The sequence below is a fragment of the Phaseolus vulgaris genome, chromosome 7, assembly GCF_000499845.2.
Source record: "Phaseolus vulgaris cultivar G19833 chromosome 7, P. vulgaris v2.0, whole genome shotgun sequence".
NCBI lineage: Eukaryota > Viridiplantae > Streptophyta > Magnoliopsida > Fabales > Fabaceae > Phaseolus > Phaseolus vulgaris.
In genome coordinates this window covers 28,440,103-28,458,331 of record NC_023753.2, presented here as the reverse complement: position 1 = coordinate 28,458,331, position 18,229 = coordinate 28,440,103, and the positions used below count along the sequence as shown (strand labels likewise).

The window sequence follows — 18,229 nt, the reverse complement described above, 5'->3', positions numbered from 1 at the left end:
ACACACCCCTCACGCTGACAGTGACAGCTCGTGCGTGAGACAATATATTATGGGTGGTCTGATAACGGGCCGATAGCAGGTGGCTTGATAAGCCCACCAAACACTCGCTAGGATAGACTTTAAATGACTCTGATACCATATTAGGAAGTGGACTTTAAGCCTAACTCAACTTCATAAAACCGGCTTATAAGGTGAGGTTTACACCCACTTATATATTATGAAATTTTCTAATCTCTAGTCGATGTGGGATCTCCAATAGATCCTAAAGATATTATCCCAATGGACTTGAGGTCAGAACATTGGTGTCGTATGTGAGAATGGAAAAGTAGTTCGTAGCCCTCGACTGGAGGGCTTGTTTCGATATGTGAAATAGTCTTACATTACATCGCTTAGGAGTCAAGGTCAAAGACAATTTAAGCCTAATTCATCCTTACAAAACCAGGTTGTAAGGTGAGGATGACCCCCTTATACATTGTAAATTGGCCTTATCTCTAGTCAATGTGGGATTTCCAACCGTAATAACCAAAACCTTTGAAAAGGAAATAAAAATATGCTGACATGAATTGGAAGATTATAAAGATATTTCTTTCCTAATTACTATGGAGATATTGAGAATATTTTTTATCTTAATTATATGTTATTTAACAGCTTGGTAAAGGTATAATTATAATTTCTAATGATTTTGTAAAAAGTAATGTTATTGAATGCTTTTATTAATTTTAATTATTTTTTTTCAAATCTAAAGTAATAATAATGATAAGTTTTGAACAACTTTCTCTGAAAATACCCGTGTTGTGCGATATAATTATGAAACTGTTAATATTAAACATATGCTCATGTGCTTGACCATTGCAATTTTTCAATTACCCCAAATAGCATAAAACAAATCATTGAAGCACATCTTATTTTTTTCCTTGCAGATGTATAGCAGTGGTAACCCGACAAACATTGCAAACCCCATAAAAGAGGCTACCTTTCAAGTTGACATCAAGACAGTAAGTGGAAGGTTGAATTTGTATCAAACTACTCTATGTGAAAGACTACGGTGGGATCTACTAGATTCAAATGTCAATTCTGATCCCTTTGGCTATTTGGATGCATATAATAAGAATGATATCCAGTTGATATGTTGTCAAGCTGATGCTAGTACATTGTGGCTTGTTCCACTTGTTGTTCAGACCAGATTGATTCAGTCCCTTGAATGGAATACCGACATGGAAATTTTTTTCACCTGGATACTTTCAAGGGACAGGCCAAAAGGGAAAGAAGTTGTGAAATATGAAAAAGCTGTTGATCCTCAATATCTTCCAACGCAATCTGATGTTCAGAGGGTTTTTAATGGTTCTATAAACAGCTTTAGGATTGATAATGTTTATCCAAGATATTTCCGTCTCACTGGTTCAGGTGACGTTAGACCTTTGGAAGAGGTAATCTGATTCCGAGTTCATATTCTGTTGAGATATACTAGGAACACATTTTTTTTGAAATTGTTGGAATTTATTGAAAATTACAATATTTTGAAGCGTACTTATATAGTGAACTTCTCTCATGATTCAAAGTTTTTAATAATTTTTTTATTAATAAATTAGTGTGTAGGAAGAGATGTGAAGTTTCATAATGATACCTAAGATGATGACTTTTAAAGAAAAAATCTGAAATAAAAAAAAAGTAGTGTGTAGGAAGGCATAAGAAAATGTTTTTGTTTCTAACATTTTTCTTTTCAGTGCACTCCTTCCCTCTTTTATTTCAACTAAATTTTCTGAGTTTCTTCCTTCAACTGTTGATTGCATATGAATTGAGAAAATAACTGCATATTGTCATTACATGGGTGACCGTTTGTAGTTAATCATCTTTTGTAGCCTATAGTGCTGTAGTTTTCCAGTAAACGCTGGAACTTTTCCTTCTAACAATTGGTTTTAAATTAGAAATTACTATTTCTTTTTAATACGAGATACTCACGACGAGGGAGGAGAGATGGTGTTCATTTTCCTCAAGTGATCCAAATTTACTATTAAAAACTTCTACTTCAATTTGTCAGGCCAATGCTGTTAGTGCTGATCTCATCATTAATCGTGAGCAATTTGAGTGGTGGACATTCCGAGATATTAATCGATCAAATTTAAGTGGACTTTGTGGTGGTTTGACGGGACCTATGGCAATCATAATATCTGAAGAGACTCCACCGCGTAAGTTGGTCATGAAATTATTTGTGTCCATAGTTCATTCTGTTTCCTGATAATATTGCCTAATACAATGTTTCTAATATTTGTAATACTGCTTCAGAGGGCATTCTCGGTGACACACTCAGCAAGTTCAGCATATGGGGGCTTTACATAACTTTTGTTCTAGCTGTTGGACGTTTTATCAGACTCCAGTGCTCTGACTTAAGGATGAGAATTCCCTATGAGAACCTACCTTCCTGTGACAGGTACTGAAGAGTTCTTTCCTGAAGATAGCCCTATTTATGATACATCATGCTGTAAATTACATTACTTCTTGCATGCTTCTTGTGTAGATTGATTGCCATATGCGAGGATATATATGCTGCTAGAGCTGAGGGTGAGCTTGGAGTGGAAGAGGTCCTTTACTGGACTCTGGTGAAGATATACCGGTCCCCGCACATGCTGCTTGAGTACACAAAACCTGATTAAGTTTTTGGGTGTACCATTTTCTGGTCACTAACAGCTAACCAGATTCAATGCTCGCACATATTTTGACTGCAACGCACATTGAAGGAAGTGGAGTTCAGAGCAGTACGATACTGGTAGATGCCCTACATGATAAGATTGATATTGCAACATTTTTGGTGTGGAATTCATTTTGCGATCACAACATTTCTCTGAACAGATTGGGGGGATAACATCGTGATTCATGACTGTTCTTGTACACAACATTGACTCTTATTTAGGAAGAAATCATATATATGGTGTCTATGCTAGATATTTAGTGAACAAAATTTGTATAGTTAACGAAGAAGAGTGGTGTTTTGTTCTCAACCCCTGTTCTCTCACCTTTAAATCAAAGCAGCAAGATTAAGTTAACCGAAAGTTAAATGAAAAATATAAAATCGATTCAATAATACCATTACTGCTCGATTTTATATGCATTAAAAATAACTCTTACATTTCATGGAGAGAACATAGTGTACAATAATATAATTGAGAAGATATAGAAAATTGAAATATAAATTGAGATATATTTTAATTATTAGCTCTAAAAATTAATTTAAAATGTTAATATAAAATTTACGCGTAGGATTTAATTTAGTTATTATTTTTAACATAAATATGTTCTAAATAATAACAAAAGTCATTATACTGAACATTTTAAACAATTTATTTATATTTTAATTATTTGAACGCGGTATAAATGTGATGCATTTATGCCTTTTAAGTTCAGATCATTGAGCCGTTATACAATAAAGTAATCAAATCATATTGAACTTTATAAACAAGAAAAATAATTATTATAAGAACGTCATAAAATGTATAATATTTAGATAATGTTTGAAGTTCTTTTATGAATTTATTTTAATAATTTTGCGTATTTATTAGTAATCGTAAGTATTTGTAATCATTGATATTATATATTTCAATTTCTCTCCTTAATTATTAATAATTGACATCAATGTTGTTAATTGTTAACATAGAGAGGAATTTTTCTTTTTCTCAGCAAAGAAAAGATGTATTATTAAAAGAGTACACGTACACAACAAAAATTGAGAGATATTGAGAGATAGGACAACTATTAAAAGAAGGAAAGTGATAGAAGATGTTACCACAATTACGAAACTGAGAATACAAAAAAAGATACGCCATACTTGAGTCTGTCTAACATAAATATAGAAACACAACCACACACCTTACTTGTTTAACCTTGTAACATATTACACGACAGGACTACCCCTCCCTCAACCCCTAAATAGATGTACCAAACACCATCCAAAGTACTACCAACACATTTAAGCAGAGTCCCTTTTTTTCTGAAAGGAGCAATACTTTTTTTCTTAATGTAACTGTAAGAGTGCTTTAGCTTTTAATATAAAATTCATTAAAAAAAAGTAAATGATTTGCAAGGTGAGCATATTGTTTCTTTACTTTATTCGCACAATGATTCCAAGTAATTAACAAATTGAAAACAATGGCAAGAACTCGAGTGCAGGTCCGAAGTCACTTTTGCTGAAGCGAATTTATTCTCAACTGCTTTATGAAACAAAGGGGAATTTTAAGGAATCCTGAAGGTCACAAAGAAACTGGAGGTTGATTAAAAAACGGAAAAAAGAAAACAATAGACGAAGAAGTCTGGTGTGAAACAAAACAGTAGAGGTATAGGGTATAGGGTTTATCATGTTTTATAATAAGAAGAATGCAGTAATATCTTTGGCCTTCCATTCGATGTTTGAAAACCATAAATGTAGCAGTAAATATCTGTTTGGTTTTGGGGTGAATTTCGGTTAATTTTAAACATAATAATAACATTAACATTAAAATTAAAATTAGAATATAATACAAACACATGAACAAAATATTTGTCTGACAGGTTTGGTTTTACAAGAGTCTCTCTACACTACAAACCAACCATAATCAACATATTTTGCATCATGCAAACTTGAGATGATATTCCTCAAACATCGCCTTTGGCTATCTTAGCTTTCTTGTTAGAAGAATCCTTCTGCTCAACTATCTCTGGGATGGTGTCCTGCATTATCTTTGGGGAAGAAAAATCAAAATCTGCAACAGTAACACCTTTGAAATCTGGATTATCTTTTAGAAACGCTCCAATCTCATTGCGGGTTCTCAGTTTTTTGCCAGAAGGTGTGATGTAGTAGGCGTCCAATTTCGAGTAATCTTTTCTAAGTACCAAGCTCCTCTTAAAACCTTGTGGAGTTTTGGGGAGGTTAGGCTTGTCGATGACCCACGTTCGAGTGGAATCATATTCAATATCAGCAGGTTCATCACAGGAACCATTAGCCTTTCTGCTGCAAACAAAAGGTTCCTCGGTGGCTTTACTTCTAACCTCTTCAAACTCTTCCTGTGTATCCATTACTCTCCATTTCAAGCAGTTTTTGCATTGCGCCGCATATATATCCACTGAACCCTGACTTGACAGTGTTCTCTGTTTGGCAGCAGTTAAGAAAGTAACGTGCATTAAATTTTTTTACTAAACAGAATAATAATAACAGTCAAATATGCAAGCTTTGGTTTCAATTTTTTTAATCATTATTGGCTGTGCAATGAATTTAGTTTTATTCCTTTTAACAACAGAAACAGACATTAATTTATACGTACGTTTATCAAACAAATATCAATTCCTAACTAAGCTGACTGGTTGCACAAGTTAACTTCAACAATCGCTTACAACTTTTCAGGCTCTATGCTTGAGGGGCTATGAGTAATTAGGCCAAACAAGCTGACCTCGACAGGCACTTAGGGAAGCTTTGCCTCAATTAGTTAATAGAACCGGCCAATGATACCCCAGCCAGGTCAATAAACTGAGAATAACACACAAGTTACATAACCACTATCTAATTTGACTCCTAAAACCATAGGCCCAGGAGATTTGAGATCAATGTCTGGACTCTGGAACCTATCAGGGCTTTCCGACAAACAGGCATGAGAAATGAGCCACCTTCTGTCATATCAGATACGAGTGTCACCACAGACGCATACAACGGCAGAGCAATAACGCACCACCTCTGAAAGAACATAGATCCTCTGCTTCTCTGCAGCAGATATATTAACCATTGATCGGTGAATCTGGTGCTTACTTTACTGGGAATCCTAGGATTTGAATCTTGCATTCTCCCCGTAAAATTGGATGAAGCCGAAATCCCCTCAGATAAGTTGATTTAAATCTTGCCACTGTTCTTTTTCCTGGGATTTTTTTCATCAACCCAGGCGACTAAGGTACTACGTGAATATTCTCTCTCTTGATTAACTACTATTGTGTTAATCTTACAGTCATCCAGACTTTGAAGCATCATGGATCTGAGTTCCTTCTGAAATGTCAGAAAGGATGGTTGCCATTACCATGTCAGGAAAAGTTAGGTAACATTAGCACAATAGTTGTCAATACCATGTCCCGTATCGCAACTGTATCGTGTGAATCGTAATACGAATCGCACGATTCCGCGACTTGTTTTGGTAAAAATCCTAATTTTAATTTGAATTATTATATAAAAACCCTAATTTTAATTTTAATTGCTTTTATAAATAAAAGCCCTAATTTTAATTTACCCGCGAACCTGGTGCGTCATTTCAAACGTCCCTACTCATTTCAAAAGTTCCTCTTCTATGTGGTATATACATGTAGATACAACACTCAGGTTGTTTTGTTATTAATTGCATCTTTGCATTTCTATATGTCACATCTTTTAATGTTTATGAATCTTACTATTCACCATACGAAAAGACAGAAAATCAGCTCTCCCATACACTACTTGTATCTCCATTTAACTACCATGCACCCAAGGTCCTCAAATTTGGCTAAAGCTTGCTGAAATTTCTGAAGTCCCATCTCATCTCTCGCCCATTCGAACACTTACTAATCTAAAATTATCAATCAAAACAGCACATTAACAGTTTTTTTTTCCATTTTCCTAGGATAGGTCAATTATATTTTTTTTCCATACACTGTGAATTGTAAATTCCAGAATCAAACACAACATTATATATTTAAGGGGTCCGAACCCTTCTCACTAAACCAATACATACCAGCAAAGTGAACAACAACCTATATGTCATACCCATTAAAAAATAACAAAACATTATAAATTTTGTAGCTTTATTAAATAAAACAATACACAACACATTGAATGATAGACAGGATAATATGATTCATCTACAATACAAAGAACAAACAATTATTAACAGCGAATCCATGAAAAGTGAAGAAAAATGAATCAAGCGACAAAGTTGAAAAGCAGGGGATCTCGTGCACGGAAAACCCTAACTGCAAAATTATCAGAAACAGAGAAAATGGGTTGAAGAAAAGTACCTTGGAAGAGGATGGTGTTTTTGAGATTTCTTGACCGCCCTTCATATCATTCATTCACAAAAGTTGTTTTCCCTTCAACTCTCTCTGCAAAATACAATTTCCAAATCCACCATTTTACGTCATGTAAGTGTGTTAAGTAAAGTAAGTGTGTTAAGTAAAGAAGGGTAGGTGAAAAAGAAAACACAAAAAGAGAGAGTGAGAGAGAAAAATGTAAGGATGAAAAATTATTTAGTTGGAAATAAATAGAGGAAGTGAAAGGAAAAACAAAAAAAATGTAGAAAATGGTTAAAACAAAGATGGTTTGGTTTGAAAGAAATAGAGGGGCGATAGGAAAAAAAGAAGATATTTTTAATAATTAATAGTAAATATTTTTTATTTGGAAAAAAAATTAGAAAGCATGAGAAAGAAAAAGAAAGGTGAAAATATAAATGATTTTATTAAACATCAATTAATTTTGAAGACTTTAAAATTTAATAATATGAATAGATATTATAATTTTTATTAATAACTAGCGAAATACACATTGTATATTCATATTTTTATTAGATTAACATATAATATAATTTATAGTTTTATTATGTATGAATAATTAATTTAAAAAATAATATTTTAAAAAATAGTATTAAAAAATTATATAGTCATTATTTAAAAATATATATATATATTTAAAAATTAAAAAAGTATTATTTATTTTATTGAATAAATAAATAATTTATTTTTTATTCATTAGGAGAAAATTACTAAATGATATATAGTGTGGTATATATATGTTGTTATTAATATTTTCATTACCAGAAAAATATTTACATGGTTAATAATAATAATTTTATTGTAATATTTTATTATAATTTTGATAAATATAAATATTTTAAAAAAAAGCAATCAAAACAGTGTTATGAGATTGACTTGGTGAGCTACCGAGTCAAAACACTAATCCACTCCAAATTTAAAATGAACTTTTATGAAATGTAAAAACGTAATTCATAATTGAATAACACAAGTTCCCAAATATCCAAGATAAAACTAGTAAATATTAATAATCTTTCTAAAATCTATCTATACACAATTTAAAATTATATTTATAATTTATTAATGTTACTTATTTAAAATAATTTACAAATATCAATCCATAACATAATAAAAAAATTAGGAAAATGAACCAAAAGTTCAAATTGTTTATCTAAATCAAATCGAAAAATGAAATCTACCTTAAAAAATTAGAAAATAAAATTTACAATATCTCATAAATATAATTGAAAGCAAAATCACTCTCGAAGATACGAAGATTCACGGTTCAAAATTAAATAAGAAACAAAATTCATGAATTCTAGAAAATTAAAAACTGTGAATAAAATCTGAATTAGCATATTTTTCCGAGATCCTTAAGTATGAAAACTTATAAAAGAATACAAACTTCATGAAGAAAGGATCGAACTTCAAAGCTTGACAACAACGTTCGAAAAATATAGCATTAGGATTTTCTTAATTTTCTTTATACTTTTTTCATTTTGCCTTTGTTTGGAAGGTAAACTCATTTGGGTTGATTCTCTTGTAATTTCATAATAAATTTTAAGATTCTCTGCAATTAAAATTTTGCTTTTCAAAATTCTATTGTATTAAATGTCTGGTGATTATTATTTATTTATCTTTTATCTAAAAGATTATGGTTTAAAATTCTTTTGGACCAATTTTTTTCTAATTTATCTAATTTTTCTTATCTATAAAGAAAATGTTTTAAAAAAACTAAGTAGGTATGACAAGTACTTTATTATCATTTGTTACTATTTTTTTGGTAGAAGTATATTATTATTACTATTTTTTTATATTTTATTTGGTTATTACTATTATAAAAAAATATTTTTTAATATATTATTTTGCATTTGAATTTTCTTTCCTTTTTTTTTCTTTCTTTTGCATTAAAATCCAGTTTTATGAGCTTCACTCCCTCCTAAATTTGATATAAATGCATATATTCGGTCATATATTTAAAATTTCATAATTTATACAAGTCATTCAAATCTCATTCATTCTTAAGAATACACATTTCATAAATTCATTAAGTACATATCAAAATTAAATGTGTAACTCTTAGTCTTTGTTACCTCTCATGTCACAAATCACAAACATCATTATCACATACACTTACTTTAATGTATGCTGAATTATACTTAAAGATCTTCAATTGTCATACTAATTTCATTAAGTTGTCACCACAATAAAGTTACATGACAATAACTCAGTCCATTCATATGACAGGATAAATTCAATTGACTTACAAGATACAACTCTTTTTCACACTGTAAACTAGGTCATAGAAACCTCCTTTGACTCTCATCATCTAATATTTTCCTTTATGTGAGTCTAATATCATTAGAGTGAAGATATCTAATAAAGAATCTCAAATTTAATACACAACCTAATCATTTCAACATACTATTTCACCGTTGAAAATAACTATGTTTACATTTGGTCACATGAAATTCATCACACACACATATAAAATTAATTACTAATCTATGTACATTTATATCTAACTCTGATATTTAATCAATTAAAGCGACAAAAAGAATAGCTTGAGTGAACTTCTTTTAGCTTGAATTTTTGCTTGAACGAAAATAAGGCCGAGAGGATGGATAATTTTCTACTCCATTTTTTCTTGAGTAAAAATGGAGCTGAGAGCAAATGCTAATTTGTTGCTATATTTTCACTCACTTAATGAAAATTTGTCACTTGAGTAAAAATACCAGAAAATCAACTTCATGTAGAAAGATCAACTTGTTTCAAAACTTTACCTAAATAAATATAACGAATTTGCAAATTTTAAGCAACTCAAAAGGCTAGCATGACTTTCCCAATACACATGCCAAATTGATGTCGTTCATGTTGTAGTTTTGCTTCATTTTTTCTTTGGCTAATTTGTGTCTAAACAATGACAAAATTTCGTATAAAAAAAGGAAAAAAAAGAGAAAAAGGCTTGCATGACTTTAATTTGCTCAATATAACTCATCATTAAGCTCATATATCAATTCATAATAACTATGAGAAAATGACTATTCTAATTAAAATCACATTCATAACCCAGATTATCAATTTTATAATTTAACATACAAAAGTCTATTCATGATCTCAATATCTCTCAACAATGGTATTAAATCCAAAGTACTATAGAAAAAAAAAATATCTATTAACTAGAATCTTAATTAATACCTTACTCCATTTCAAACATCTACATATATTTTAAACAAAATTGTATATTTAAGAGATAGTTTGATTGCATAAAGCACCTACTAATATAGTTTTTTTTATAGAGTCTTATACTCACTTCTAAGTTTTAGTATAACTTGTAGGTGGGTACTCATTTAAGGCTTAATTTAGATTACCATCATCAAACAAATGGGGAATTAAAGAGGACAATTCATTCATTAGAATAAGGATGTGTGTATTAGATAATTTGGGTGACTAGGATAAGATCTTGTCTTCAGTGAAGTTTACATATAATAACACGAAGAAAACATTGAGATTACCCTTAATACAACACTATATGGGAGGAAGTGTAGAACACCTCTTTGTTGACACCAAGATGATGAGAATATTATGGTGAGACTAGAGTTGCTGTAGCAAACAACATAAAATATTATATTGATACAGGAAAAGATGAAGACATCTTAAAGTAGGAAGAAATTTTATGCATATAAGAGAAAGAGACCTATGAAATTTGATGTTGGTGATCATATGTTTTTAAGGTTTTCCTACCATAGGTGTTGGAAGAGAAATAAAGTTTAGGAAGTTGACTCTCAAGTTCATCAAGTCATACAAGATTCTCATAAAGATAGGTGTAATGACTTATGAGGTTGTCTTACCTCCTTTTCTAGCTAATCTACATAATTTTTTAATGTATCGTGATTGATGAAGTATGTGTCAAATCCAAAGCATTTGTTGAAACTTGATGAGGTTCAAGTATTTAAAGATCTATCATATGAAGCTAAACCAATGAGTTTTAAAGATCATTCGATAAGGCAAGTGTGAGTAGAAATATTATTATGGTAAAAGGGTTGTGGAATGTGAAAACTTGTGACACTACTTGAAAATTGGAAGATAAGATGATAGAGACATATTTTTACCTTTTTTCTGATAAGTATTTTTTGTGATATTGATTAAATTAATACATATTAGTTTATGTTGTTGTGATGTATTATGTTTTTTAATCAAGTTTCATACGAGCAAGTTAAAACATCTTTAACTTAACTTATTCTTTAAAATATTTTTTTAAGGATCTTTGAAAATAGGTAAGGAGAATTAATTAATTAGTTTTATTTTAAATTGATCGGAATGTTGGTGTGAGTTGAGAATAGAAGATTTAACTAGTTATTGATAGTTGGTTGAGAAGAAAATATGTAATTTTTATTGTGATGTTAAATTGGTATATATGATTGAATTTTCTTAGTTATTTAGGTGAATGTATATATTGCTCATGAACTTGAGATAGTAAATTTTGAAACCAGATTCGTGAAATAAATTTGATGTTAATGTTAGAAATATAAACTGATGAATCTAGTAAATTAGTAAAGTTGTGAATGAAACAGGATGTTGATTTTGTATTGGATTTTAGCTAGAAATAATTTATTGATAGTATTTATAACTCAAATGACATTATGTAGCTTAAACAAAAGGGACACATTCTTTTTATCCTTTAGAAAATTTTTGCTAAAAAACAAATTGCTCAAGATAAATTAAAGTGAGACAAACCTTTCATCTCACATGATTTTGGCACAAACAATTATTTATAAGTTAATTTTTATATAAAGAAAAAATTTATGTTTAAATAATTATGAGAAATTACATGACTTGTATTTGTGATGTATTTTAGGTTGTATATAATTGTTTTAATGGTTATCAACACAATTTAAAATACATAAATAGATTCAAGTGTATGATATAGGATCGTATGATATTTTGAAGGAAAGTATGTTGTGTGCACATACCTAGTGAGGTATCATTTCTTGTATTGATATATTATTCATTGGGAAAGAGTATAAATAAGTTTACTAAAAAAGTTATACTTTTTAAAAATATTTAAATTGTTCTCAAATTAAAAAATAATAATTTCTTCTAAAATTTTCTATCACAATAATATATTTTATAATTAAAATATTCAATTTTTCTGAAAAAAAAAATAATCATCTTAAAAATTCAGTATCGAAACAATTATAATAAAAATTCATTACCTAAACCTAACATATGTGTCTTTGCGTACATAGAAACTAATCTGCTTGAGGTTTGCATTAAATAGAACAAAAGCTGGAAAAAAAAATATTACACAAATCATGCTAACATGCACAAAGATGTTATAATAAAGAGAAAATGGTTAGTTATTAATTAACATAAAATATATAAAGAAATTAATATTTTATCTTCTATATTACATGTCATAACTCTTTATTTTATATATAATTAAAATGTATAATAAATAATGATGATAGATTGAAAGAGATAAAATATTAAGAAAAAGTTAAAAGAAAAAAAATTCTAAAGAAACTCTTGTTGAAAATAGTTACTTAAAATGCTTTTCTTTAATATATTTATTTTAATTTTTACACATGATGGATATTTAATAATATTTAAAAAAAAATAAAAATCTCAAATTGTATTATTATAAACGAAGAAATTGTGTGAGTGTTCCTCGGTAAATAAGGTCATTTAATTTTCATGTTGAATTAGTCAGAGCTAAATTTATTCTTTTAAGTAAAGAAACGAGCAGAAATTAATTACAGCAAAACAAAGTTAAGAAAATATTAAATTATTTAATGAACTAAACATTATCTTTAAAAAAATCATTTAATTTAATCCTCGCAGTTATTAATTATTAAAATAAAATCCAAAAATAAACATTAATTTGTCATAAAAAAATATTCGTTGAAAAAGAACATTTCTTTTAAATAAACCTCAATATTTTAATTTCTTAGCTATTTACTTTGAATTGAAATATACTGTAGATTCATTGAAAAATGTAGTCTATGTATCCCTAACATTTGTTTTTTTTTTTCTTCAAAACTTTGAAATTTGGTGTTTAATGCAAAAAAAAATTGAATTTGAAAATGAAAAGATGCAGTAGATGAGGGTATTAGGTTGGGTATAAAAAGAGAAGAAGGTTTAACCGCAAGTAGAGTAGTTGTTAGCGCCTAAACGAATAGCCGCAGTATTATGTATGAAAGAGGATCATTCCAAAACCCAGAAGAACCCAAAGAAACTTGTGAGTGAGAACTGTGGCTGCACACATACACTGCGTATTAAGCAAAAATCTTGACGCCATAATCGCCAACCTAAATTAATATCCTCTTCCGTAACGTTTCCTATGGAAACAATGCATGCGTCAGGTACATTTGCTTTCTTTGCTGATTCCAAGTTAAAGTTTCTTGATTTTCTGAATTTTTTTTTTGGTTTCTGTTTTCAATAACCCTGTTGTGTGTGCCTTGTTGGAAGGCATCCGTCACGTTTTCATTGTTTGTGTTATGGGTTGTCAGTGTTTGATTGGTATGTGGGTGCACTTGGCTTCCATTCCCTGTTCTGCTTGAACTATATAAGCCCTGCCCACAAGCTGTTTGGTTAAAGAGTTTCAAGTCTAACTAGGTCTTCTTTCTGAGTCTTAGATACAGGAAGTTCCTCATTTTGTTCTCAGTCTTGCGGCTCCTGGCCAAGGTATGGTTTTCTTGGCCTTCTCTTGTTAGATTGGGGTCCCTGGTTTTCTTTTATGTGAAAGTAGATTTTATCAACTGGTCTTGTTTTAAAAGGTTTAATTTTGAATTGGTGTTAATTCTGTATGGATTTTATTCCCAATTTTACTGTGTCAATGTTTTCTTTGAATTCCCCCTCCCCCAACCCCACTGTCAATTTCTTATTCCTTTGTTTACGCACTTTTTGGACCTATAGTTTGTTTATTCAATTGACACGCAAATGTTTTGTGGGTTTCAGTGTAAGTGTTCCTGAAATGGATAAAACGGGTGATGGGGAGGACAGACAGGATAAAGGGTGTAAGAACAAGAGAAAATTAGCTCATCCTTCTATACTTCCTGCTAGTTTACCGTTGTTTGAGTTCCCTCGGTATGAAATGCCGGTTTCACAAAATGGCTTAAATGAATTTAGTCCATCAGAGTGGTGGTCGCAGTTGTTTAGTAGAGAAAATGAACTGCAAATGCGTGAGCTTTTGGATTGGAGTGATCCTATTGCAAGCCAGCTTGAGGAATTGCTGTTGTCTAATTTGCAAGCGATTTTCAGGTGTGCACTCAAAAGGGTTGTTGAATTAGGTTTTGATGAAAAATTGGTTGAAATGTCCCTTTCAAGGAAGGCCCTGTACATTGAGGAAGGAGATCCTGTCACAAATATTGTAGATCAGACGGTGAATGTTTTGAAGGGGAAAGAAGATGCGACAGATTTTGTATTTGAGAGTTTCCAGCATCTGCTGCATTACACCATGGTGGAGATGATCAGTGTAGTTCGTGAAGTCAGACCCTCCTTGACAGTTGGTGAAGCAATGTGGGTTTTACTGATTTGTGACTTGAACCTTTCACTAGCCTGTGCAGTGCAAGACCGTCCAGGTGTTGTTTGTAATGCGGAAAACTCTACCAGTTCTTCCAGTCTACAATCTAAGTCGGAGGTCCAAAGCTCTGATGCAGTTTCCAATTGCAGTTCACCAACTCTCCAGAAGGATTTGTCCTCCAATCACCATAATCAAAGGTCTGGAGAACCTAAGTTTGGAAGCTTCCTTAATTCACCCAACAACCAAAGTTCTCATGCTACAGGAGGAGTAAAACTTAAGGCAGAGAATGCATCATTGCCAATTACTGCAGAGAAATCCTCCGGAACATCAGGTTTTCCGTCCCACGAATGTAAATCTGGATCTTGCTCTAAGCGGCATACCAGAAAAGAAATAGCAGCACTTAGGCAGAAGTTCTTTCACATGGAGAAAACTTACAGGAATTGTGGAAAAGCGGGTTTTAAATCAGGGAAGATTACAAGTGTTGGTAGTTTGGTTGTTGAAAAAAGACTCAAGCCGCCATCTGAAATTCCTAACCAGCAAATGAAATGTGGCTCCTCAAATTTGCTAACCACGAAAGGAGTTTGTTCTGCAAATATAACATGCCATATTTCAAGCAGTGATGCATCTGCTTTATCTGCAGGAGGTAACTCTGGAACATTACCTGCAAAGAGTACAATATCTTGTACTCACATGGTGAATGCAAAAACTTCAACACGTGCCAGTACATCCAAACCAAAATCTGAGCTAAGCTGTTCTGTCAAGATTCTTGATTACTGTGCTGATATTCCGTTTGATGAGGCTTTGGGTAAGTATGTCCCGCGAGATGAGAAGGATGAGCTAATTTTGAAGTTGATAACTCGATTGCAAGAATTGCAGGATGAGCTACTTGGTTGGAACAACTGGACAAATCAGAAGGTTATGCAGGTTACGAATAGGCTTGGGAAACTACAGCCTGAGTTTAAAACTCTGAGGAAGGAAAAGCAAGACGCAGAACTGTTGAAAAAGGAAAAGAAACTTGCGCAGGAGACTGCTGTGAAGAGGATATCTGAAATGGAGAATGCCATGGAAAATACGAAAAGGCAAATTGATAGTGCTGCTTCTGCTGCTCTCATGCTAGAGGCAGAAAACTCCTTGCTAAAAAAGGAGTTGGATGCTGCTAAGTTGTGGGTTGTAGAGTCAATGGCAAGCCATCAACAAGCACTGGAGAGTGAGCAGACGGCTCTTAAACAGGCCCAGTCATGGGAAGGCCAGAACAGTTTGCTTCGAGATGACCTTGAGAAAGAGAAGCACAAATTATTTAATCTGCAACAGGAGCTACACAAAGAGAAAAATCTTCAAGCCAAGATTGAGGTATGTGATAAATACGAAACTACTTAGTTCCAAATATCAAGATATGTCTGAAAAAATCTGTGGAGTTTACTTGTATGTATTGTCAACGTCTATCTTGAGTGTCTGCCTCTCTACTTTGACAGTCCTACTCCAAACCTTATGCTCCTATGTTGGAAATGTTTAGGCACCTTGAACACTCATGGATACTTTGAAATAAATATATATACATTTTTTAGTCTACGTATACGTGGTTGACAATTATAGCCATGTACTGCAACATGGGAGAGGTGCTAAGTCTAGAATCAGATTAAACAGAAGTATAGTAACAGTGCGCATTCAATAATCTATCGCACAAGTCTTCCTTGCAAGTTTTTTTGTTTGTTGGGTATCACAGAGTAGATTTTGTAGAATGAGAGGGTTAGTTTTTATGTAAGAGTAAGAGACAAATATTAATCATTAAATCTTACCAATAATAGTCAAGATAAAAGACGAAGTTATGTGACTTAATGGTCTTGTGTTGTGTGACCAAGTCTCTTTTAATAATCCCTTGGACGTCAATATTTAGTTTTGCAGCTAAGATTTGCTCCTCTTGTATAGAAATAGGCTTCTCAATAATACACCTCCTTTGTATTCGTCTACATATATATACAAGTGCCTTTTAAATAATAGTTTTTCTTTTATATCCGTGTCCCCTTTGTTTAAAATGGGTACTCAAACAGCTTATTATTCTATTGCTATACCACAATCGGTGGAAATGTTACAGGGTAGATTGGCAAAAGAGAGAGCTGCGAAAGAAAAGCTCCTTTCTCAGGTTGCATCCATTAAAAAGGAGAGAGAACAACGTGAGCTGCATATGAAATCTGAGGAGGATATAATTAGAAGGAAGGCTGCTAGGGATCTGCAGAAATATGTGGAAGATATTGGAAAGGTGGAGAAAGAGTTGGTTGACTTGAAACTAAAATCTGACTCTGAAAAAATAGCAGCACTTCGTAGATGTGTTGAGGAAAGGAATGATAGCTTCTCAAGAACAAAGAGTACTCCAAACATGAAGGGAAACAAGACCTCAAATGAGTCTCAAACAATGGAGAGCTGCCATGACAAGTTGGCTGCTGGAAGTTTGAGGCGTGAGCAGGAGTGTGTCATGTGCCTATCAGAGGAGATGTCAGTAGTTTTTCTGCCATGTTCACATCAGGTTGTGTGTCCTGAATGCAATGAGCTCCATGAGAAGCAAGGGATGAAAGAGTGCCCTTCATGTAGGACCCCAATCCAACGTAGGATTCTTGCTAGATTTGCTCGGCATTAGATGATAGTATAGACTTTCCGAATGAATGGGAATCGTGAAGAAGAAATACATTGTGCTTCCTCCTTCCCTTCCCTTCCCTTCCCTTCCAAAACCAAAAGGAAATAAACAAGAAACAAAAACAGAATAGACAAAGAAAGAACTGTCCCAAGGGACAGTTGAGTGTAAAGACCGTTTATGCTTTTACATTTCGAAACATAAATCAGCACAATGAGTTTTTATATAATAGAGTATCTTGAATTATAGTAGGTCTTCTATCACTCAGTTATTGGAGTCATGCCTCTTCATCTCCAATATCTATTTCTGCTTTCTTTTCTTCGTGCAGGTATGTGAGGTTCTCTCCATTTTTGTCCCTTGATGCATACAATTATTTTGGTTTAGACAATCTATTTCTTATCCTCTAACTTAAATCACCCAGTTACTTGCATTTTTAATCGCATTTTACGAATTTTACCATTTAAGTATTGTTTTACTGCTCATTTTTCCATCGACTTTTTACCTTTCACACATTTTCTAATCAAGGTTTCCCCCCTCATATTTTACTATTATATTTTTTCAAATTTTGCCATTATAGTTTTATTTAGATAAATTTTTTAATTTGTATCTAAATTAATTTAAGTTTATTAAAAGATATTTATCTTTTTATATTTTTCTTACTTAAAGGTGTTTAAAGAAAATCTCACATTCTCGCTGCCATATAGATCCTGTTCTCTGTTCCCAATTTACAAAGCAGAATATTGTTCTTGCATGACATGAGAATTTTCTAATATTAAAGTTTTATTCATTCTTTTTTCTGCCTCTAATTTAAATTATACGCAATTTTAGATTTTAAAAAAAAAATCAAGTTTCTTTAAATTTTAAATTAAATAACTCAATTTTCCTTTCTTAATTTAATTAGAATGTATTGATAGCAGTATAAATGTATTTTACACTTTCACTCAACTATATGAATTGTCATATATGACAACAATTATATAATTTTGTAATGAATATTTTAAAAATCATATTTAGGGTAATTTCTATTGATTGATAATGTCAGATATTTTATGTTGATATATCGAACTCTTTTG

At 31.7% G+C, this 18,229-nt stretch overlaps 3 protein-coding genes across 9 annotated transcripts in view; 2 read left to right on the top strand and 1 right to left on the bottom strand.

The window, feature by feature from the left end:
* Window positions 1–2,996, top strand: part of LOC137829680 (piezo-type mechanosensitive ion channel homolog) — a 35,335-nt gene extending 32,339 nt beyond the window's left edge. For all 4 annotated transcript variants that reach the window (XM_068636547.1, XM_068636551.1, XM_068636549.1 and 1 more), the window contains exons 18-21: window positions 921–1,427; window positions 2,039–2,186; window positions 2,284–2,428; window positions 2,516–2,996. In XM_068636547.1, coding sequence (XP_068492648.1) covers window positions 921–1,427; window positions 2,039–2,186; window positions 2,284–2,428; window positions 2,516–2,651 — 936 coding nt within the window. In that variant the 3' untranslated portion in view covers window positions 2,652–2,996. The remainder of the gene's footprint in view (window positions 1–920; window positions 1,428–2,038; window positions 2,187–2,283; window positions 2,429–2,515) is intronic.
* A 1,457-nt stretch (window positions 2,997–4,453) lies between these two features.
* On the bottom strand, window positions 4,454–7,225 carry LOC137829679 (methyl-CpG-binding domain-containing protein 4-like). The gene is made up of 2 exons (XM_068636546.1): window positions 6,997–7,225; window positions 4,454–5,115 (listed from the first exon to the last, which is right to left on the bottom strand). The coding sequence occupies exons 1-2, from the start codon at window positions 7,048–7,050 to the stop codon at window positions 4,624–4,626; spliced, it is 546 nt and encodes a 181-aa protein (XP_068492647.1). The 5' UTR covers window positions 7,051–7,225; the 3' UTR covers window positions 4,454–4,623.
* Window positions 7,226–13,148: 5,923 nt separating this feature from the next.
* LOC137829677 (putative E3 ubiquitin-protein ligase RF298) lies at window positions 13,149–17,404 on the top strand. Of its 4 annotated transcripts, none has more exons than XM_068636542.1 (4): window positions 13,159–13,370; window positions 13,644–13,692; window positions 13,966–15,880; window positions 16,623–17,404. In XM_068636542.1, the coding sequence occupies exons 1-4, from the start codon at window positions 13,349–13,351 to the stop codon at window positions 17,160–17,162; spliced, it is 2,526 nt and encodes an 841-aa protein (XP_068492643.1). In that variant the 5' UTR covers window positions 13,159–13,348; the 3' UTR covers window positions 17,163–17,404. The 4 variants fall into 4 exon arrangements, with proteins under 4 accessions (XP_068492646.1, XP_068492643.1, XP_068492645.1 ...); XM_068636544.1 differs by having other exon boundaries at window positions 13,518–13,692; XM_068636543.1 differs by having other exon boundaries at window positions 13,477–13,692.
* The last annotated feature ends 825 nt before the right edge of the window (window positions 17,405–18,229 follow it).